The sequence below is a fragment of the Salmo salar genome, chromosome 17 (assembly GCF_965601325.2).
Source record: "Salmo salar chromosome 17, fSalSal1, whole genome shotgun sequence".
Taxonomy (NCBI): Eukaryota; Metazoa; Chordata; class Actinopteri; order Salmoniformes; family Salmonidae; genus Salmo; species Salmo salar.
In genome coordinates, this window is record NC_138307.1 from 67,322,033 (window position 1) to 67,345,717 (window position 23,685).

At 46.8% G+C, this 23,685-nt stretch overlaps 1 protein-coding gene across 1 annotated transcript in view; it reads right to left on the bottom strand.

The window, feature by feature from the left end:
• Positions 1-10,740: 10,740 nt before the first annotated feature.
• LOC106609664 (semaphorin-3aa-like) overlaps positions 10,741-23,685 on the bottom strand; it is a 60,875-nt gene continuing 47,930 nt past the window's right edge. The window contains exons 8-16 of the mRNA XM_082964036.1: positions 21,551-21,665; positions 21,335-21,404; positions 19,104-19,248; positions 18,444-18,663; positions 17,066-17,157; positions 16,646-16,845; positions 12,455-12,522; positions 12,107-12,252; positions 10,741-11,845 (exon numbers count right to left, since the gene is read on the bottom strand). Of these exons, the coding sequence (XP_082820162.1) occupies positions 11,018-11,845; positions 12,107-12,252; positions 12,455-12,522; positions 16,646-16,845; positions 17,066-17,157; positions 18,444-18,663; positions 19,104-19,248; positions 21,335-21,404; positions 21,551-21,665 (1,884 nt within the window). The 3' untranslated portion in view covers positions 10,741-11,017. The remainder of the gene's footprint in view (positions 11,846-12,106; positions 12,253-12,454; positions 12,523-16,645; positions 16,846-17,065; positions 17,158-18,443; positions 18,664-19,103; positions 19,249-21,334; positions 21,405-21,550; positions 21,666-23,685) is intronic.

The following is a 23,685-nucleotide window of genomic DNA, read 5'->3' on the forward strand; positions in this document are numbered from 1 at the left end:
AACAGCTAGATCAATCATAGACATACATAACAAGGAACAGTGCCCAAAAACCCCGGAATACACAAATCAAATCCCCTACAACAAACACACCACCCCGAATACCATAAAATGAATACCCTCTGCCACGTCCTGACCAAACTACAATACCAATTATCCCTTATACTGGCCAGGACGTGACAGTACCCCCCCCCCCCTAAAGGTGCTAACCCCGGAAGCACCTTAAGAAAAAACAACAACCCCAAACAACAACAACAACAAAAAAATTCCCCCTACTAAAGGGAGGGAAGGGAGGGTGGCTGCCGTCAACGACGGCACTGTGCTACACCCCCCCTCCCCAACCCACCTATATCTGGAGGTGGCTCCGGTTCTGGCCGTTCCAGGCAGTCGGGGCACTCTGGCAGGCCCGGGGGGCAATCGGGCCACTCTGGCAGCTCGGGGCAGTCGGGCCACTCTGGCAGCTCGGGGCAGTCGGGCCACTCTGGCAGCTCGGGGCAGTCGGGCCACTCTGGCAGACCCGGAGGGCAGTCGGGCCACTCTGGCAGACCCGGAGGGCAGTCGGGCCACTCTGGCAGACCCGGAGGGCAGTCGGGCCACTCTGGCAGACCCGGAGGGCAGTCGGGCCACTCTGGCAGTTCCGGGCAGTCGGGCCACTCTGGCAGTTCCGGGCAGTCGGGCCACTCTGGCAGTTCCGGGCAGTCGGGCCACTCTGGCAGTTCCGGGCAGTCGGGCCACTCTGGCAGTTCCGGGCAGTCGGGCCACTCTGGCTGTTCCGGGCAGTCGGGCCACTCTGGCAGTTCCGGGCAGTCGGGCCACTCTGGCTGTTCCGGGCAGTCGGGCCACTCTGGCAGTTCCGGGCAGTCGGACCACTCTGGCAGCTTCTGACTAGCGGGCGGCTCTGGCGGCTCCTGACTAGCGGGCGGCTCTGGTGACGTACGACTGGCGGGCAGCTCTGGTGACTGTTGACTGGCGGGCAGCTCTGGTGACTGTTGACTGGCGGGCAGCTCTGGTGACTGTTGACTGGCGGGCAGCTCTGGTGACTGTTGACTGGCGGGCAGCTCTGGTGACTGTTGACTGGCGGGCAGCTCTGGTGACTGTTGACTGGCGGGCAGCTCTGGTGACTGTTGACTGGCGGGCAGCTCTGCTGACTGTTGACTGGCGGGCAGCTCTGGTGACTGTTGACTGGCGGGCAGCTCTGGTGACTGTTGACTGGCGGGCAGCTCTGGTGACTGTTGACTAGTGGGCAGCTCTGGTGACTGTTGACTGGCGGGCAGCTCTGGTGACTGTTGACTGGCGGGCAGCTCTGGTGACTGTTGACTGGCGGGCAGCTCTGGTGACTGTTGACTGGCGAGGCTGGGTTTACGCACTAGATGCCTTGTGCGTGGGGCTGGTACTGGACGTGCCAGCCCGGAGACACGCACCTCAAGGCTAGTGCCAGTAACGGGAAACACCGGACAGTAGAGGCGCACTGGCAGTCTTAAGCGCAGGGTTGGCATCTCCGGTGCTGGCTCGATGCCTACTTTCCCCTGGCACGTGCGGGGTGCTGGTATTGAGCCTACTGGCCTGAAAATACCAGGCCTTACCATGGCGCCTACCCCAAAGCACGGGACCTGTCCAGTCTGTTTACCTCTAACAAGGGTACGGGGCACTGGCCTGGGTGTCCAGTCTTGCCCCGTCACACAGCCCTTGTGCCCCCCCCCTAAAAAATTATTGGGGGTGCCTCTCGGTCTCCCTTACCCGTCGTGTTCCCCAGTCCTCGCCAGAATTCTTCCGCTGCTTGGTCCTGGTTTGGTGGGAGATTCTGTCACGTATTTCGTTGTGTTGAGGAAAGGAGGACCAAAATGCAGCGGGATTGTGGACACTCATATTTATTCCTGATAAAAACAGGTAAGGTATCCACTTGAAGAAAAACAAAACAATAAACAATACTCACAACGGCAACAGTGTGGCAGGCTCAGACAAACGCAGTGCACACAACAATCTCCCACAAAAGACACATACAAACACACCCTAATATATGGGACTCTCAATCAAAGGCAAATGGACAACACCTGCCTTCAATTGAGAGTCCCAACCCCAATTGACCACACATAGATATACAACAGCTAGATCAATCATAGACATACATAACATGGAACAGTGCCCAAAAACCCCGGAATACACAAATCAAATCCCCTACAACAAACACACCACCCCGAATACCATAAAACGAATACCCTCTGCCACGTCCTGACCAAACTACAATACCAATTATCCCTTATACTGGCCAGGACGTGACACATGGCAATGTTTTTTCTGCGCCCCATGGCAATATTTTTTCTGCGCCCCATGGCAATGTTTTCTCTACGCCCCATGGCAATGTTTTCTCTATGCCCCATAGCAATGTTTTCTCTACGCCCCATGGCAATGTTTTCTCTACGCCCCATGGCAATATTTTCTCTATGGCCCATAGCAATGTTTTCTCTACGCCCCAGCAGGAAACCACATGCCTTCTATAGCCCTTATATCCATTGTCCCATTCTGTCTATTATAAAGAAGTGATGTTGAACTTCCATAGGTCATCTTTACAGTAAGGGGATCTGTGTGCCATCTAGTGGCAATCACATGACAACAACGGTGACTTGCATTTCAATACAATCTACAATAGGCCAACCTACACACAACCACAAAGAAACAAACCTCTGGGTTAGCAAACATGTGGTGTCTTCCTATTCATTCACCTGATTAAGACACAGTACAAACATATTCTTCCACATAAGAGATATGAGTGGAACCTCGAGCAGTGGAGGCTGCTGAAGGGGGGAACGGCTCATAATAATGTCTGGAACGAAGCGAATGGAATGACATCAAACACATGGAAACCGTGTGTTTGATGTATTTGATACCATTCCACTGATTCCGCTACAGCCGTTACCACGAGACCATCCTCCCCAATTAAGGTACCACCAACCTCCTGTCATCAAGAGAGCCTCTATGCCATGGTAACACTAGGTATATTTCAATCCATCTCTAAATCCGAGATAGCTTGTTGTGAGACACGTCGGTGTTACATTCCTTCCTACCAGCTGTTTAGCCTTGTCTACGCTGCAATACAGACCTGTCATTGACACAACAGAACAGAATGCCTCAGTTCAAAGCTACATGAATATGCATAGATGTAGCTTAATTATGCTTGTTGTAATGGCCGCGTTCCAGGTTGATGTTTTTGCAGTCGTGCTGCACGTTTCCGAGGATTGCTGTGTCATTAATAGGTTGTATGTATCAAGCGTCTCAGAGAAGCTGACATAGGATCAGATTCTGTGTTTTAGATTACAATGAGTATGATTATATGGACAGGGGAGACCTGACCCTAGATCAGCACTCATACTCTGAGACACTTGATACATACAACCCCTGATGATTAGCGCAACACAACTGCAAAAAGGTTAAGTGTACCCCCTGGGCCACTTAACCAGGATCAGCACCGATGTTTCAAGCAGTGAGCAAGAGGGTGCCTCTGCTTTGAGGAATCTAGGGGTGTATCTCAGTAATCTAAAATGGGTTCCTCTCCTTGTCTCCTTTCCGCCATTGGCATCCACCATATTGCTTTCAATTTTCAGATGAGTACAGATGAAGAAGAGACGAGGGCAGGAAGCTACTCCAGACTATTGAGATGCACCCGAAGAGAGCAGTCACTGCAATGTCAATGACATAATAAACCCTGTGTTCAAACAGTCTTTATTACCAAGGGGTACAAATATGCTGTAGTGTGTTGTTTATCATTGGCAGTCACCTATCACACCATTCCAAAGGTGTGTGCGTGCACGTGCACATGCACACCACAGGAGGCTGGTGGCACCTTAATTGGGGAGGATGGGCTCGTGGTAATGGCCGGAGCAGAATGAGTGGAATGCCATGCATGCCATGGCATGAGCACCGTTCCAGACATTATTATGAGCCGTCCTCACCTCAGCAGCCTCCACTGTCACACACACATACAGCCTGTCATGGGTGTCGTGTCTTTGGGGGTACCATTAAACGGAAGATATGTTTATCAATTAGCTCCCTGTAATTATTATCATTTGTAATTAACTAGGAGATCGGGGCACCAAGGAGAATATTCAGATTACAAAGCTATAATTTTCCTAATATAACTTTCCTGTACTATAATATTCTATTCTATTATAGTATAGGCCGATTATCTTCTTGTGGTTTAAATGGTGTATTTTACCTCTAGTCCAGTCTCATTCCAAACGTCGTAAATTGTTGTATCTGCACGAACCCAGTCTTTACAAAAATCATCCATACATCAATTGTCTTAAAATCATTTATTTACTACACTAAGTAATTAACAGAAAAACATACAAACAGTAATTATCGTCACAAAGGATTGGTATAGGAATGTGCCCTTGTGGGCTAAACAGGCAGGTCGGCCTGTTGAACAATGGATCATAAAAGGTCAGCTGTGGCACACAGAGTTCATTAATATTAACAATTGACAATTGAAGGCTCACTCATTCGGGAACAATTGCAATCAATATATATTTACGCTCAGTGTGTCGTTCTGATTCTTGTTGGAGAGTAGTTCTGATGGAGAGTCTCTCTCTCGGTTAGAATGGATCTTTCAAAGCGACATTCATTAATGTCGTCATCGAATGGTTGTTTCGTTGGTCTTCGCGTTCAATGATATAATTTACTTAGCTGCAGACTAATAATTAATATCAAAGACTTGTTCTTATTCTGTCAGTATCGATAGTCTAAAAGTTAACCACGTGGTATGGTTCACTTTCAGTAGAGGAATTGGAAGGTAAAACCTATTAGCCAACGGAGTGTAGGCCTGGTCTGAAGAAATGTAAATACGGGGGTGTTTTATAGTGCCCATAGAACAGGCTTGTCAAATGACGCCTGGTCCTGTATGGGTCCCTGGGGGCATGCCTATGACTGAGTTAGATTTGGTTACAGAAATACAATTCTATCACATTACATCAGTACATAGCATCTCAATGTCTTACAAAAGCTTTATCCTTATTAATACATTCTATACAACCATTATGATGCTATTATATAAACAGTTTTATGGTAATATGGCTATATAGTCTCTTCTGAGTATCACAAAATTGTACCAAGCGGATCAGTTCGTAGCTGGATTCTTCACCAATCTTCCATACCTTCTCCAGAACACAAAATGTCGCTTGGCTCTCCAATTCTATGAGTTGGAAGAATTTCCTGTGTCTCTCTATGGGCCATGTGGCCAGAGACTCTCCTGGAATTTTAGAGTTTTTACGACCCTTTACACACAGGGTGGATTGGGTGCAAAAGGGAGGGGTCAACTGTCCTCCCTGTACCAAAAGAGGCCAACGTCATGACATGGGCGTCGTAAGGATTGGACCAAGGTGCAGCGGGTAAAGTGCTCATCTTCTTAATTTATTAAAGAACACTCAAAACAAAATAAACAAACGACGATAACAGTTCCATAAGGCTCCCAGGCTATACAGAAAATAACCACCCACAAAAACAAGTGAAAACAAACCCAACTAAATATGGCCTCCAATTTGAGAAAACGACAACCAGCTGCCTCTAATTGGAGGTCATTGCCAAAAACCCAACATAGAACTAGAAAAATAGATATACACATAGAAATAGAAAATATAGAACATAAACCAAAAACACCGAAACACACAAAACAAACACCCCTGCCACGCCCTGACCAAACTACAATAACAAATAACCCCTTTTACTGGTCAGGACGTGACACAGCCCTTGTGCTCTCGGGGCAGTACCCATGGTAACGAACCCTGTGAATTCACTACACGTTTGTGACTCTTGGGGCTTGGGAACATAGATTGTGCTACTCTCATCAGTTAAGCTATTTCGCAACAAAGCATCCTTCACTTATGTTGCCAAACATACCCTCGTAAAACTGACCATCCTACCAATCCTCGACTTCGGTGATGTCATTTACAAAATAGCCTCAAATACCCTACTCAATAAATTGGATCTAGTCTATCACAGTGCCATCCGTTTTGTCACCAAAGCCCCATATACTACCCACCACTGCGACCTGTACACTCTCGTTGGCTGGCCCTCGCTTCATACTCGTCGGCAAACCCACTGCCTCCAGGTCATCTACAAGACCCTGCTAGGTAAAGTCCCCCCTTATCTTAGCTCGCTGGTCACCATAGCAGCACCCACCTGTAGCACGCGCTCCAGCAGGTATATCTCACTGGTCACCCCCAAAGCCAATTCCTCCTTTGGCCGTCTCTCCTTCCAGTTCTCTGCTGCCAATGACTGGAACGAACTACAAAAATCTCTGAAACTGGAAACACTTATCTCCCTCACTAGCTTTAAGCACCAGCTGTCAGAGCAGCTCACAGATTACTGCACCTGTACATCTCCCATCTATAATTTAGCCCAAACTACTGTATTTATTTATTTTGCTCCTTTGCACCCCATTATTTCTATTTCTACTTTGCTCTTTCTTCCACTGCAAATCTACCATTCCAGTGTTTTACTTGCTATATTGTATGTACTTCGCCACCATGGCCTTTTTTTGCCTTTACCTCCCTTATCTCACCTCATTTGCTCACATTGTATATAGACTTATTTTCTACTGTATTATTGACTGTATGTTTGTTTTACTCCATGTGTAACTCTGTGTTGTTGTATGTGTGAAACTGCTTTGCTTTATCTTGGCCAGGTCGCAATTGTAAACTTGTTCTCAACTTGCCTACCTGGTTAAATAAAGGTGAAATAGATAAAAATAAATGAAAGCTGAGGTTTCCACATGCACACTCTCTCTGTGTGACTGGATGGCCGGGTGTGTGTGTGTGTGTGTGTGTGTGTGTGTGTGTGTGTGTGTGTGTGTGTGTGTGTGTGTGTGTGTGTGTGTGTGTGTGTGTGTGTGTGTGTGTGTGTGTGTGTGTGTGTGTGTGTGTGTGTGTGTGTGTGTGTGTGTGTCAGAGGGTTCAGGGAGTTTGTGCCCATGCAGAGAGTGGTAGAGAACCTTTTAAGGTACCTGCAGGGATTCAGTGGTAGAGCACCATTTTAGGTAACACGCTGTGCCACTGTAGGTAGGCAATTAGAGTGGAGATGACGACCTCACGAAGGCCTTTAGTGGCACTGTGTTAACTGTTAACCGTCTCTCTCCACACCAGTGGAATCTTCAAAACTATAGACATAGGGTAACACACAGCGCAAGACATTGTGGCTGATGAACATAAACAGCTGATGGTCATTGCATTCCAGTCACATAACTGATATACAGGGATCTTAGACTACTAACTAAAGTGTTAGAACAGGGGTGTAAAACTCATTCCATTGAGGGCCTAGTGTCTGTTTTTTTTGTTAAGACCTAGACAACCAGGTGGGAGGAGTTCCTTACTAAACAGTGACCTTAATTCATCAGTCAAGTCCAATGGAGGAGTTAAAACCCACAGACACTCGGCCCTCCGTGCAATGAGTTTGACACGTGAACTAGAATGACAACAGCTAAAATGCAATGCCTCGGTAGAAATGGAAGTCCATTGGAACAGAGAATAGTGTCCTCTTGTGGCTAATCTAAAACATGAACCTCCAGTTGAATTATTCATGGCTAGGGGGTGTTTCCATCACTGCGTGTTACTTATACAGTATAACATATCAATTACCTTTTTTAACACATCATTTCTGCCTTTAGTCAATAATCTCTCTATGGGAGCCGTGGTCAACCCACTGAAGGATGTGGACAGAGAGCTGGTGATTCTACTTCAGTATTTACTATACTCAGCACTGAGAGCCCACTCTGGCTGCGTTTACACAGGCAGCCCAATTCTGATCTATTGACACTAATTGGTCTTTTAATCAATCAGATCGGCTCTTTAGCCAATAATATCAGAATTGGGCTTCCTCTGTAAACACAGCCATTGTGATATACTGAAGCACATACCTTAGAACTGAGTCGCATCTTCTTCCATGGTCTGCGTTCAGATGGTATCCTCTGGTGAAGGAGCAGGCGTCACTGTCTGTTGGAAAGTATTTTTAAAAACGTTTTTAAAGAATATATAGTACTGTGTAATTCGGCATAATATAATTCCAGTAAAAATATGTTTTTCATCAGCTCAACCTTTTATCTGTGTGTTTGAGTGTGCAAACTGACTGCTCCCAGTCCCACCTGTGACTAAATGTGATAAAATGGCACAATTTGAAATGACGGTACACCACAAACAAAATACATTTTGTCAACTCAGATTCACATGCATCATACTGTACCATATATAACTGGACAGAAGTTACAAAAAAACAACAACAAGGCTAGGTTTTACAGGAAATGTTTAATTAGACAACTGAACGCATGCCAGGAAGAGCCATGTTACAGCAGGGGTATCTGTTCTCTCCTCGTCCACCCTACACACCGTGAGAGACCGGAAACATGCCACAAACCACCAGGAAACCTTGCTATCTGCTGTCCATTATTGCATTGACACATCAGTCTTGTTGTATACTGAGGGGGAAACACACTGTTGTATGAAAAGTTGAAGGTCTTAATACAAGTTTTGGGGTTGGAGTAACATCACTGGGGTGTATTCATTAGCAGACACCATCGCAAAACGTTTAGCTACAGAAAACGATTTGCAACAAAAATGTGCGTTTGTTATTGGACAAGTTCAGGTTAGTCTCTCCCCGTTTCGGCCCGTTTGCTTCTGTTTGGTTCCTAGTGAATACACCCCTGGTACATGTTGGCATCTTTGTTTTGGCAAAAAGGAAGAATATTCACATCTCTCTTACACATGTTGCCTACAGGACTTTTACCTCTCACAGGAAACATCTAGAGACAATAGAAAAGATGCACTTAAGTAGCATTCACATGCAGCTTTAACTCAGCGTCCTCAGACTAGGTTTAGATTTGAACCTTTTCCTTACTAGTTCTTACATAGAAATTCACAGCTAATGTTTATCAGGTTTTGGGTAGTATTATCTTACATAAAATGAGTATTTGGGATGAGCGAATGAAATAGGTGGATGGGATTCCAAACTCCAACGAAGAAACCTCCTAGGTAGAAAAATCCCCCATTTACGAAAAGACCAGAAGAGACAGACACGTAGAAGAGGGCTTGAGAAGCTTGTGCTTATCATCCTGAAGGCTCTCAGTCTGGATAGTGTAAAACACACAACAATCCCTGCTCCCACTCTCAGTCTGGATAGTGTAAAACACACAACAATCCCCTGCTCCCACTCTCAGTCTGGATAGTGTAAAACACACAACAATCCCCTGCTCCCACTCTCAGTCTGGATAGTGTAAAACACACAACAATCCCTGCTCCCACTCTCAGTCTGGATAGTGTAAAACACACAATAATCCCCTGCTCCCACTCTCATATCGTGGTTCACTTCCAAAACATGCCCCCCGGAAAAAAGGTCCTTGACAGAGGAAGTCCGTCCTCATTGGTCTGTCTGTGTTTCTCAACGTGCCGCAGTTTCTTTTCTTGGTTATTGATGAGCCAAAATACCAGAATATCAAAAATAAATGCAACCCTTTCACAAAACAATGAGAAATAAATAATCAGTGGTGTTCTGGTTGTATATATTTACATACATAAAGAGTCGTTTTGTTGTTGTATGTATATGTACAGAATCAATAAGCAGTCTGTTTTCCAGACTGAGCACGAACATATGACTGGAATTAGAAGTTCACACGCAACTCCAGGAGAAAGCAAAGAAAGAAAAATAACTTAAAGGGACAGGTCAAAAATTCTACTACATAATTGGTTACCCCTACAGGGATGCAGTGGTTTGTAGGGAGAGAGAGAAGTAAATATCAAATAAAAACAGAAAATAGATTTTTCTTTCATAGGACTCCTTTAACATAAAAAAAAACCTTACATAGCGAATAACTGCCGAAAAATAGCTTATTCATTGATTGACTACGACATGCACAATGCTTTTCAAGCCTTGGGAGGAAGAGAAGCTTGATTTTGCTGCACAGATCACAGGCTATTGTGGATTTTGTTGTTTTATATTGAATTTTTCTGTTATTGAACTACAAACAATATGCACGGCATCGTTGTGGATTGTTAACCAGCTAACTGTGCCCCATTTAATCTGTTTTACCTATAAGACAGTCAAGTTCTATGTACAAGCCCAAAGTGCTCATTCATGAGAGTCATTGTGAATCGAATCAGTTGAATAAAGTTGAGCCGACGAACTGTATTGTGGGAATTGCAGTTCACTCTCTGAAAATGACTATGCTTCTTTTGATGTATTTCGGGTCTAGTTTGCAATCGACTGGACAAATTATTCTTTATCCTTATAGTTCTTCCAGTCTCTATATAGTGGACATCCTCTTCCTTCTGCGCATGTCAACAAGGCCAGTAGCTGCAGTAACGGACGTCCCTACTGACCATTCAAGTCTTAATCCCTTCTGAAATGTCTTCTGAAAGGTCCTGTAGGGGCCATTGTCCAAACTTGTCCAGAGGTCTGAATATGTAACATGTATCATCCTCACTGAAAATGAATGTTTTTTTAACCCCATCCCAGTCCTATAAGGAAGTAGCGTCTGTACTGGAGGGATGGCTATGTATCCACCAGATAACTCGGTCCCCGTTGCAACACGGACCTGGACTACACAGTTCCTCAAATTATACCCACCGGGCCACTATATCCACATGGTTAGCATGTACAGTACGCATACGATTCCAGTTTAGCCTCAGTCTTCAATGTCCTGTTAGTCGCCAGTCTTCTCCAAGTCTTCACAGGGTATTTGCAGGGGGGGGGGGGGGGGGGGTGTGTGTGTGTGTGTGTGTGTGTGTGTGTGTGTGTGTGTGTGTGTGTGTGTGTGTGTGTGTGTGTGTGTGTGTGTGTGTGTGTGTGTGCGCTTTATGGGTATGTTTTAGAGCATTCTATTGGGACGGTATTTTTCTGTCCACATATTATGTGTGAATGAGCATATGTCCATGACCATGAGTATTGCATTATGTGGGATCCTACAGTATATCTTTATGGGATAGCAAGTCTATATTTTAATGTACAATATGTGTGTAAGTGTGTGTGTTGCTGTGTGTGTGTCTCAGACACTCCGCGGGGGTCTCTGTTGCTCGTGGGTCCTCCTGTTTCGCCCCTTCTTATTCTCCTGCATCCGCCTCCACTTGGCCGTGTGCTGGGGTCCACCTCTGGCCCCACCACCAGGCACCTGGGTTCCCCCCAGGGTGCCTTGGCCCTTCTGGGGGCTCTGGGTGTTGGGTGTAGCCTGAGAGTTCTGGGCATTCTGGTTGTTGTTTTTAGGGGCCTGTGCCTGGGTCAGCGTACCCGCATGGTGTTGCACCTTCTGGGGGTTCGTGCTCCGGGTGCTCCCCTCTTTGTTCTGCTGCTGCTGCACCATAGGATGCCCACTCTGCAGCTTCTGGGCATTGGGTGCACCTGCGCCAAGAGGACTACTTTTAGGCTTTAGGCCTGAGCTTAGAGCTCCGCCGTCAGGCCTAGCCAGACTTTGGTCATTGGTGGTGATGGTGGGGGTTTTCAGACGCCGCTGCTTGCGCTCCTTCCGCCACACACGCTCGCAGAACTCCTCCACGCTGTTCAGGTCAGGGTGGTCGAGGAGGGAGAGGAAATCCCTGTACCACAGCTTGTGTTTTGTCGAGTGCCCTGCAGCAGCAGGCCCACCTGCACCACCAGACCCACTACCTGCGCCACCAGACCCTCCAACTCCACCCTGAGGCCCACCAGGCAGCAGCTCACCCAGCCTCTGTGTGGGGATGACCTGGAGGGAGAGGCGGAGGAGGGGCTGGATGAAGCCGTGCTCCACAGCGTGGCAGGTGTAGACACCTGAGTCGGCCTGGGTGAGGATGCGGATGAGCAGGCCCTGCTCCATGCGGATCACCCTGTCCTCCGACTTGATCTGGACAGAGAGATGGAGAGGGAAATGAGGGGGAGGGGAGGAAAGGGAGGGGTAGAATAGAAAGGGTGGGATGGATTCAATATCCACTCAATATGGTTACATTTGAGTGCATGGCAATTGATTATTAACAAACTGAAGCAATTTCGGGTAATCATTTGTGAAGGTTTAGTGTGATTGCAAAGTTATTGAAAATGATTGGGACGTTATTGAGAATGATGGTGAATAGGACACATCTTGCATGCAGAGTGTGTGTGTACCCACCTCATGTTTGCGGTCCTCGTTGGGTCTTTGGAGCTGCCAGTAGATGAGGGCTCTCTGGGACTTGGGACTACACTCCAGGAACATGCTGCTGTTCTCCACTCCGTACACACTCCTGTCCTCCACATGACCCAGCCCGTCCACGTCGTCTACACAGACACAAGGAATGGGTTACCAGAGAGACACCACAGTGGGTTTCTGTGTGTGTGTGTGTGTGTGTGTGTGTGTGTGTGTGTGTGTGTGTGTGTGTGTGTGTGTGTGTGTGTGTGTGTTGTTGTGTTGTTGTGTGTGTGTGTGTGTGTGTGTGTGTGTGAGAAGAAAGCGTAAAATAAAAATCTAAAGAGTTTGTACCATGATGCTGCAGGTCAGAGCACTGGGAGAGGGGATCTCCATTCCTGATGTCCTGGCGTCTCGTTCTCCTATGAAACAACCAAAGAAACATACACACGTTAGATTGTGTTCCCAGTGAGTTAATAAACGTCCCTCACACACAACATATCAACCTGTTTGTGTTGGTCAGGCCACTCACTGCTCTGTTTCCTCAGACTTATTTCCCTCCTCAGTTCCATCGGGAAGGAGCCAGTGATTGAGGGCTCTATGTACTGTGACGTTTCTACCACTAGAGGGCAATCTTAACCAGTGGCACAGCTGACACGTGTGTGTGCAGTACAACTGAAGAACAGAGCAGAACTTTATTTCACCATCAGTCCTCTGTTAAGTCTGATGCTATTGAGTGGGTGGATAAATAAAAAGAGATAAAATCACATTTAAAAACATGTCAATCTTTTTGCTTCTATTAAAGGAATGATTCATTGTGATTTATCATTCAGGGACATGTCATTACTAAACATTATGAAACACAGATAGCCTGGGCCTTGAAAATCCTGACTATGTCCTCTACGACTTGAAAGACCCTTTAGTCCATACAGTGTGTGTGTGTGTGTGTGTGTGTGTGTGTGTGTGTGTGTGTGTGTGTGTGTGTGTGTGTGTGTGTGTGTGTGTGTGTGTGTGTGTGTGTGTGTGTGTGTGTGTGTGTGTGTGTGTGTGTGTGCTCCATGTACTGTGCATGTTCATGCCGATTGCGTGTCCCGAGTCATGTTATAAGCTGTTATAAGCTGTTTTTACAGCTGCGTTGTGGACATTTTGTACTGGCTAACAGATAACATGCTTTCCTGTGCTCCCTGTGTTTCCTGGTTCTATGGTTCCCTGGTTCACCACCACTAAGATCATAGGCTCTTACGTGTCGTAAAAATCTGAAGGGAGAGAGCCAAAGGTGGAAGTCTCTAGGTCTCGTGTCAGGGTTTCTATAACCGTACAGGACATTTATAAGAGGGAGGCAGGAGAGAGGGAGAGAGAGAGAGAGAGAGGGAGATGGAGCGGGAGAGAGAGAGAGAGAGAGGGAGAGAGAGGGAGATGGAGAGAGAGAGAGAGAGAGAGAGAGAGAGAGAGAGGGAGATGGAGAGGGAGAGAGAAGAGAGAGAGGGAGGGAGGGAGGGAGATGGAGAGGGAGAGAGAGAGAGGGAGATGGAGCGGGAGAGAGAGAGAGAGAGAGAGGGAGGGAGGGAGATGGAGAGGGAGAGAGAGAGAGAGAGAGGGAGGGAGATGAGAGAGAGAGAGAGAGAGAGAGAGAGAGAGAGAGAGAGAGAGAGAGAGAGAGAGAGAGAGAGAGAGAGAGAGGGAGATGGAGAGGGAGAGGAGAGGGAGAGAGAGAGAGAGAGAGAGAGAGGGAGGGAGGGAGCGGGAGAGAGATGGAGAGAGAGAGAGAGAGAGAGAGGGAGGGAGGGAGATGGAGAGGGAGAGAGAGAGGGAGGGAGATGGAGCGGGAGAGAGAGAGAGAGAGAGAGAGAGGGAGGGAGATGGAGAGGGAGAGAGAGAGAGAGAGAGAGGGAGGGAGATGGAGCGGGAGAGAGAGAGAGAGAGAGAGGAGGGAGATGGAGATGGAGAGGAGAGAGAGAGAGAGAGAGAGAGAGGGAGGGTGATGGAGCGGGAGAGAGAGAGAGAGAGAGAGAGAGAGAGAGAGGAAGATGCAGCGGGAGAGAGAGAGAGAGAGAGAGGGAGGGAGATGGAGAGGGAGAGAGAGAGAGGGAGGGAGATGGAGCGGGAGAGAGAGAGAGGAAGGGAGATGGAGCGGGAGAGAGAGAGAGAGAGAGAGAGAGAGAGAGAGAGAGAGAGAGAGAGAGAGAGATGGAGTGGGAGAGAGAGAGAGGGAGGGAGATGGAGCGGGAGAGAGAGAGAGAGAGAGAGAGGGAGGGAGATGGAGCGGGAGCGAGAGAGAGAGAGTTGTGGGATTGGAGGAGCTGCAAAGGTGAAACAGATGGGGGGAGGGGTTGAGGGAGGGAGGTTTGGTTCAGGCTGATTATTCCTGTATTGGATGGTCAGATTGCTCCTCACTCTCTCTTGCTTTCTTTCTCTCTTTCACAAACACACGTGCACACACACACTCATGCAACAACTCACACCCGTCCACCCACACACACACAAATATAAACAACATGTACACACACCCATTTACCCACCCACCCGCACACACCATTTACGACGCACACACCCTGCTCCTACCCAACACACACACACACACACACACACACACACACACACACACACACACACACACACACACACACACACACACACACACACACACACACACACACACACACACACACACACACACACACACACACACACACACACACACACACACACACACTCCACCACTCTTCCTACATTTCCTCCCAAGCATTCCTGTCTTTGGCTGTCTGAACACGTGCAGGTCAGTCCGAGTGCCTGCTGAGCCGAGCCCGGACGTCTGGTTCTCATTTAGCTGGAGAATAAAATATTTGGAGAGTACTGGAGCGCCCCAGCAGCCCTGACCAAGGGTGTACCACCACCCCTCTCCTGCCCTCCTTCTGAGGCTGCTAGTCAATTCTCTCATACTTCCCTAGTGTAAATGTTGATCTTAGGTAAGTTTTGTGTTTTCGGACCTGATGGTTAGGATTGAGGGAGGGTTCGCTGATCCTAGATCTGTGTTTAATAGAGAGTTGTGCTGGACGGAGGTGGATGGCTGGTAGTGGTCAGGCTAATCCTGCTTGATGGAGGAGAAGGTAATTTGAGGGTGTGTTTGTTCATACCTCTCGGCTGGTGGGGTGAAGAAGTCAGATGGCTCCTGTTGGCCTATTATTTGGTGTGTGTGTGGCTATGTGGGTGTTTTATAACTCTTGGCTGTAGGGTGACGTGGTTCTAACACTGCTACTGGCCAGGACTGTGTGTGTGTGCGGGGAAGCATGTTTTTACCACCCCTGAGCTGTGGAATGCACAACAATCACACAAATTGAATGTGTGTACCAGTGTATTTGTGTACCTGTACAAAGGCAAGAAAAGTATGTGAACCCTTTGGAATTACCTGGATTTCTGCATAAATTGGTCATCAAATTTGATCTGATCTTCATCTAAGTCACAGCAATAGAAAAACACAATGTGCTTAAACTAATAACACACAAATTGTTGTATTTTTCTTGTCTATATTGAATACATATTTTAAACATTCACAGTGTAGGTTGTAAAAAGAATGTGAACCCCCAAGGCTAATGACTTCTCCAAAAGATAATTGTAGTCAGAAGTCAGCTAACCTGCAGTCCAGATGAGATTGGAGATGTTGGTTAGAGCTGCCTTGCCCTCTAAAAAACACTGACAACATTTGAGTTTGCTATTCACAAGAAGCATTGCCTGAGGTGAACCATGCCTCAAACAAAGGAGGACCTAAGATTAAGAATTGTTGACTTGCGTAAAGCTGGAAAGCGTATTTCATTTTGCAGGAGAATGTAAGGCTATCTGTCCGCCAATTGAAGCTCAACAGAAGTTGGGTGATGCAACAGGACAACAACCCAAAACACAGAAGTAAATCAACAACAGAATGGCTTCAACAGAAGAAAATACGCCTTCTGGAGTGGCCCAGTCAGAGTCCTGATTGAGATGCTGTGTAATGACCTCAAGAGAGCAGTTCACACCAGACATCCCAAGAAAATTGCTGAACTGAAACAGTTCTGTAAAGAGGAATGGTCCAACATTTCTCCTGTTGTGCAGGTCTATGCAGGTCTATGCAACTGTGTTTGGTTGAGGTTGTTGCTGCTAAAGGAGGGTCAACCAGTTATTAAATCCAATGGTTCACATATTTTTCCCACCCTGCACTGTGAATGTTTACACCATGTGTTCAATAAAGACATGAAAACGTATAATTGTTTGTGTGTTATTAGTTTAAGCAGACTGTGTTTGTCAGTTGTTGTGACCTAGATGAAGATCAGATCAAATTTTATGACCAATTCATGCAGAAATCCAGGTATTTCCAAAGGGTTAACATACTTTTTCTTGCCACTGTATGTGATATGTGGGCATGTGCACACGTGTGCCTAAATGCTTGCACGTGGATTCTGTGCGTATATGTGTATGCATATGTACTTTTCTGTCTGTTTGTCTGTGTGTGTGTGTGTGTGTGTTTTGCCTGTGTGTGCATGTACAAGAATGTCTGTGTGTGTGTGTTCTTACCGTTTGGCGGTAGGGAAGTAACGGGAGCACTCTGTTCCATCCCAGGCACAGTAGGGGTCACGTGCCAGACAGCACTCAGCGCAAGCCTTCCCGTACACCTCACAGCGGTGCAAAGGCATCTGGGAAACGCCTAGCGCCGAGCCCAGGTACAGCTGTTGCTGTTTGGTGGAAAGCTCCATTGCCGTGATGGGGGTGGGCTCCTGCAGAAAGACACAGTTAGAGCAGATATAACACTCTGATTCATTTACACACACACACCCCCCCCCCCCCCCCCTCATAACTTCCAATGGGATTTCCCCATTCCTCCCTTTTATTTCAGAGCTAGACATTGATCAGGTGTTCTATTAGACTTCCTTGAATATTTGCCATATAAATGCAATCAATTATAACCATAACCAGTTTCCCAGTGTGTGACCGTACCCTGAACACGGTCATCTCCTCCAGGACGACCTCTTCCAGGTCATGCCAGCTCTCTCTTGGGATGGTAACCACCTTCAGGACCGTGCCCAGGTCTACAACAGGAAACATACGTCAGTATTCAGTTATCTATCTGACCCTAACCACCTTCAGGACCGTGCCCAGGTCTACAACAGGAAACATACGTCAGTATTCAGTTATCTATCTGACCCTAACCACCTTCAGGACCGTGCCCAGGTCTACAACAGGAAACATACGTCAGTATTCAGTTATCTATCTGACCCTAACCACCTTCAGGACCGTGCCCAGGTCTACAACAGGAAACATACGTCAGTATTCAGTTATCTATCTGACCCTAACCACCTTCAGGACCGTGCCCAGGTCTACAACAGGAAACATACGTCAGTATTCAGTTATCTATCTGACCCTAACCACCTTCAGGACCGTGCCCAGGTCTACAACAGGAAACATACGTCAGTATTCAGTTATCTATCTGACCCTAACCACCTTCAGGACCGTGCCCAGGTCTACAACAGGAAACATACGTCAGTATTCAGTTATCTATCTGACCCTAACCACCTTCAGGACCGTGCCCAGGTCTACAACAGGAAACATACGTCAGTATTCAGTTATCTATCTGACCCTAACCACCTTCAGGACCGTGCCCAGGTCTACAACAGGAAACATACGTCAGTATTCAGTTATCTATCTGACCCTAACCACCTTCAGGACCGTGCCCAGGTCTACAACAGGAAACATACGTCAGTATTCAGTTATCTATCTGACCCTAACCACCTTCAGGACCGTGCCCAGGTCTACAACAGGAAACATACGTCAGTATTCAGTTATCTATCTGACCCTAACCACCTTCAGGACCGTACACAGGTCTACAACAGGAAACATACGTCAACATCTAGCATTTTTTGTGCATGAATTATCAGGTAACATACCTTAATTGTACATATTCTAGACATCCTTCTACTGTACAGTGACACTTTTCATTTCAGTTGTCCCTTACATACTTCATAGTATATTCCCATGGAGAGAACACAGAAGGAATTATAGTTCCACTTCAATGCATGTCCTTGACTTCACATTGCTTGTATTCAATACACTACAATATAACTGTACAATCACTCAAGGTCAAAAGAAGGAGGCAACGAATCATTGCAGGATTTCCTTTTTTATTGAACTTGATGTCAAGGTGAGCTTTGCTCATTTTCTTGGCTTTTGCGCTCACGCAGCGTAACAATCTTGAGCCCAAATCCTAAATCCCCCCCCAAAAAACATGGACTTTTTTTTATGTAGCATTCAACCAGTTGGATTGCTAATTTTAATAAAAAAGGGTAATCTAAAAATAAATGAATCATATCTCACTGACCTGTTCCAATGAACATGACGTCGTACTGTCCGTCCTCGGCCTCCACCTTGTCCACCACTAGCTGGGAGAACTGGTAGTCCACATCAGTCCTCACCACGATGGGACGACCCCCGATGGGGTGCACAGGGTTAAACATGGCCGGGTGGCCCCGCGCAAAGGTGATCACATCATCAGGGAGGTCCTTGGTGGAGTCAAAGCCCCCAAACGTTTTACTGGGGCACTATGAAGAACAAGAGGCTATAGGTCAGTTTTAATACATCTATGTGTCTGGAACTGAGGTCATAGCTGGGGCACTATGAAGAACAGGAGATTCTAGAGTTAACAAGTCACATTTAATACATCTATGTGTCTGGAACTGAGGTCATATGTATTTCATGTTGAGCCGTGTTATAATTAGTAGGAAATATGGTTATTGAGGTTATTGTAATGAATACTAATGTTTCGTTTCCCTTTCGTAAGTCATATTACCTTGCTATAACTATTGATCTTCATCACTTCTATAAAACTAGACATGTGTGTCGTCAGTCACTTGCTACTTCCATACGTAAATATGGAAATATGGAAATATAAGTATCAGTTTAAATGACTTGTATTTGTCTATCAGCTTCTAAGTAGTATCTATGAGGTGCTATAACTTGTCATAACCCCCATATGACTCACCGTGCCAGGGCGGGGGTAGGGCACCCTCCCCTGGAAGGGTACCCACTGGTAGGTGGGCCCATCTCGGTGGGCATACGGACCCAGGAAGACCCTCCGGATGTCTGCCATGTTGTACATACACACTGCTGAGCCTTTGAATATGTTACTGTAGTGGGGGAGTAGGGAGGGAGGGAGGGAGAGAGAGAGGATGAGAGGAGAGGTAGAGGGAAAGAAAGAGAGAGGGATAGAGAGAGAGAGAGAGAGAGAGAGAGAGAGGAGAGAGAGAGAGAGAGAGAGTGAGAGAGAGAGGGGGGGGGAGAAAAAGACTGTGAGACCCATCACCATCACAACATAAGACAATAACAATATTCAGATTTGATATTATAGCTGTAGAAGAGGACAGAATCAAAGCTCACCCTGACTTACAACAGACAGACCAAGAAGAATGTTGTCATAATTTAATGGAGAGGATGACGGTGAGGAACATGGCTGTGATAGAATCCAGCTTCCAGAGAATGGACAGGAATTTAGGCCGGTTACCAACGAGCAAGACCGTAATTCACCTCTAATGGAACACAGTTGGCGGGAATGATGGGACTGCTGCTATAAGGCACAAACTGATCTGGGACCTTTTGCTATAAGGCACAAACTGATCTGGGACCTTTTGTTATAAGGCACAAACTGATCTGGGACTTGGCTATTCAGCACAAACTGATCTGGGACCTTGGCTATAAAGCACAAACTGATCTGGGACCTTAGCTATACAGCACAAACTGATCTGGGACCAGGCTAGCATATTGTGACAATGACTATAGGAGTTGGCTATACAGCACAAACTGATCTGGGACCAGGCTAGCAGTGATGTGGGTGGCATAGGAGCATCGGTCCACCCAGAACCACAGATATCAGTAAACCATTAAAGATTAATGGAGGAGCTTTTGTAAAATGTTAATTAGGGAGAAATGTAATTAACCGCTGGGCATACACAAACACTTCAATCCCTGACACGCCTGAATGGTGGACAGACACTAGTGCATATTAAATCCCCCCCCCCCCCCACACACACACACACACACACACACACACACACACACACACACACACACACACACACACACACACACACACACACACACACCACTGGTATCAGTACCATCGATCTATCAGCAGCAGCCTATGGGCCTCATTAAGTGGAATATTAAAAGCCAGTCCCCTGAATCCCCGGCTCTATTCATCTCTGAAACAGGCCACTTACAAAAACAATTAAACCAGTCTAATTCCTCAAAGCCTGTAATTGAATTTTCAAGTGCTGTGTTACACTGCATGCATTAGAGATGGTGGAGAGGAACAGACCCGCACAGTGATTGGTTAAACAAAATGATGGGCCTGTTTTGTTTGTTAACGAGCTTGGCCTCTCCCTCTCTCTCCCCCCCCTCTCTCCACCTCCCTCTCTCGCTCTTCCCCCCCTCTCTCCACTCACCTCTCCTCTCCCCACCCCCTCTCTCTCTCTTCTCATTCTCTCTGTATTCATTCTTATTATTAGGTCTGTGATTAATGATGAAGTGTTTGTCCTAATCGTGCGGCGGCGGCTCCAGACAATGCCGCTCGAACACGGCACGCCGAACGCCGCCAGCCGCCTAATCCATCATCTGAAGAAGCACCCCTCACCACCATTGTTTTTCGCCTCCCGCCGCTTTTAACTCGCTTATTTCATCTCGTACTGCCCAACAGTGTGTACAGTACAATAGAACCACGGCTCTGGAGGCTACCCCTGTCGAGGTTTGAGCGTCAGCCAGGGAGAGGGAGACGTTCCCTGGGAAGCGAGGATTGTGTCCCCCCTCCCCCACCCCACTACCTCTCCACCACTTAATCAGATTTAGCTCCAAGGTTCCACAGAGTTTAGCAATGAAAGGGGACAGGTAGCAAAGAACGGGGAATAGGCTAAAAGGGATTTTCAATTTGAGGAGGAGGTAAGACAAGGTGATGTCTGGCCACTTGTAAGTGGATTAAAGGAGGCAAAAGGGGTTTTATAAAGGATTGTTTAGGGATTACAGAAAGAGAGAGAGGACAGTAGAGATATGAGCTTTGTGTGTTTTAGTAATTTGCCTAGAATGGTTTCACTGTTATACAGTACAGATCCCCTAGTAAACATAGCACATAGCAGCGCGTGTGTACTATGATCAATAGTAGTAGTATTGAATACACACACAGGCACAGTAGGTTTTATGAATCATACATATCTAGATCATTACCTAGAAGTGGTGAAGACAGCATAGATCACTGGGTTCTTAGGATCTTTGGAGCTCATCAGAAAGACATCCTCTGAAACACATAGAAACCACATCAGAACATTAGCACAACCATCCCAACACCATACAGTGTTTGAATGAAACGATGGTACGATACGTACCCCTCTCGGGTAGAAAGTACCCACAGAGAGGCTCACACATACACACACAGTTCCTTACGCAGCTCGTCGAAGTGTGTGTCGATGCCGTTGAGGCCTGGCACTGAGCAGGTCAGTCTGGCCTTGAGGAAGGTGGTCCACTTGTTGACCAGACTCCTGTGACCTCCCAGGTCATTCTGCAGGGACAGGCACACACAAACACACACACACGTTACACACACGTTACACAACCAAATAAACACAAACATGTTACACACACAAACACACATACATTACACACACAGATAGTCTACAGACAGGCATGAAAATCCACAATATATAAGACTTGTGTGAATTCAGCTTTGGTACTGGGGAACCAAATGAGAATATTACATCTGTGTATGTGACATATTTCTGTGTCCCTGTGAATGGAACCTTGTGTGTGAGAGTTTAATATATCCATGATGTGTGTGAGAGTTTAATATACTGCTCAAAAAAATAAAGGGAACACTTAAACAACACAATGTAACTCCAAGTCAATCACACTTCTGTGAAATCAAACTGTCCACTTAGGAAGCAACACTGATTGACAATAAATTTCACATGCTGTTGTGCAAATGGAATAGACAACAGGTGGAAATTATAGGCAATAAGCAAGACACCCCCAATAAAGGAGTGGTTGTGCAGGTGGAGACCACAGACCACTTCTCAGTTCCTATGCTTCCTGGCTGATGTTTTGGTCACTTTTGAATGCTGGCGGTGCTTTCACTCTAGTGGTAGCATGAGACGGAGTCTACAACCCACACAAGTGGCTCAGGTAGTGCAGCTCATCCCGGATGGCACATCAATGCGAGCTGTGGCAAGAAGGTTTGCTGTGTCTGTCAGCGTAGTGTCCAGAGCATGGAGGCGCTACCAGGAGACAGGCCAGTACGTCAGGAGACGTGAAGGAGGCCGTAGGAGGGCAACAAACCAGCAGCAGGACCGCTACCTCCGCCTTTGTGCAAGGAGGAGCAGGAGGAGCACTGCCAGAGCCCTGCAAAATGACCTCCAGCAGGCCACAAATGTGCATGTGTCTGCTCAAACTGTCAGAAACAGTCTCCATGAGGGTGATATGAGGGCCCGACATCCACAGGTGGGGGTTGTGCTTACAGCCCAACAGTGTGCAGGACATTTGGCATTTGCCAGAGAACACCAAGATTGGCAAATTCGCCACTGGCGCCCTGTGCTCTTCACAGATGAAAGCAGGTTTACACTGAGCACGTGACAGACGTGACAGAGTCTGGAGACGCCGTGGAGAACGTTCTGCTGCCTGCAACATCCTCCAGCATGACCGGTTTGGCGGTGGGTCAGTCATGGTGTGGGTGGCATTTCTTTGGGGGGCCGCACAGCCCTTCATGTGCTCGCCAGAGGTAGCCTGACTGCCATTAGGTACCGAGATGAGATCCTCAGACCCCTTGTGAGACCATATGCTGGTGCGGTTTGCCCTGGGTTCCTCCTAATGCAAGACAATGCTAGACCTCATGTGGCTGGAATATGTCAGCAGTTCCTACAAGAGGAAGGCATTGATGCTATGGACTGGCCCGCCCGTTCCCCAGACCTGAATCCAATTGAGCACATCTGGGACATCATGTCTCGCTCCATCCACCAACGCCACGTTGCACCACAGACTGTCCAGGAGTTGGCGGATGCTTTAGTCCAGGTCTGGGAGGAGATCCCTCAGGAGATCATCCGCCACCTCATCAGGAGCATGCCCAGGCGTTGTAGGGAGTTCATACAGGCACGTGGAGGCCACACACACACTACTGGGACTAATTTTGACTTGTTTTAAGGACATTACATCAAAGTTGGATCAGCCTGTAGTGTGGTTTTCCAGTTTAATTTTGAGTGTGACTCCAAATCCAGACCTCCATGGGTTGATAAATTGGATTTCCATTGATTATTTTTATGTGATTTTGTTGTCAGCACATTCAACTATGTAAAGAAAAAAGTATTTAATAAGATTATTTATTTCATTCAGATCTAGGATGTGTTGTTTAAGTGTTCCCTTTATTTTTTGGAGCAGTGTATATCCATGATGTGTGTGAGAGTTTAATATATCCATGATGTGTGAGAGTTTAATATATCCATGATGTGTGTGAGAGTTTAATATATCCATGATGTGTGAGAGAGTTTAATATATCCATGATGTGTGAGAGAGTTTAATATATCCATGATGTG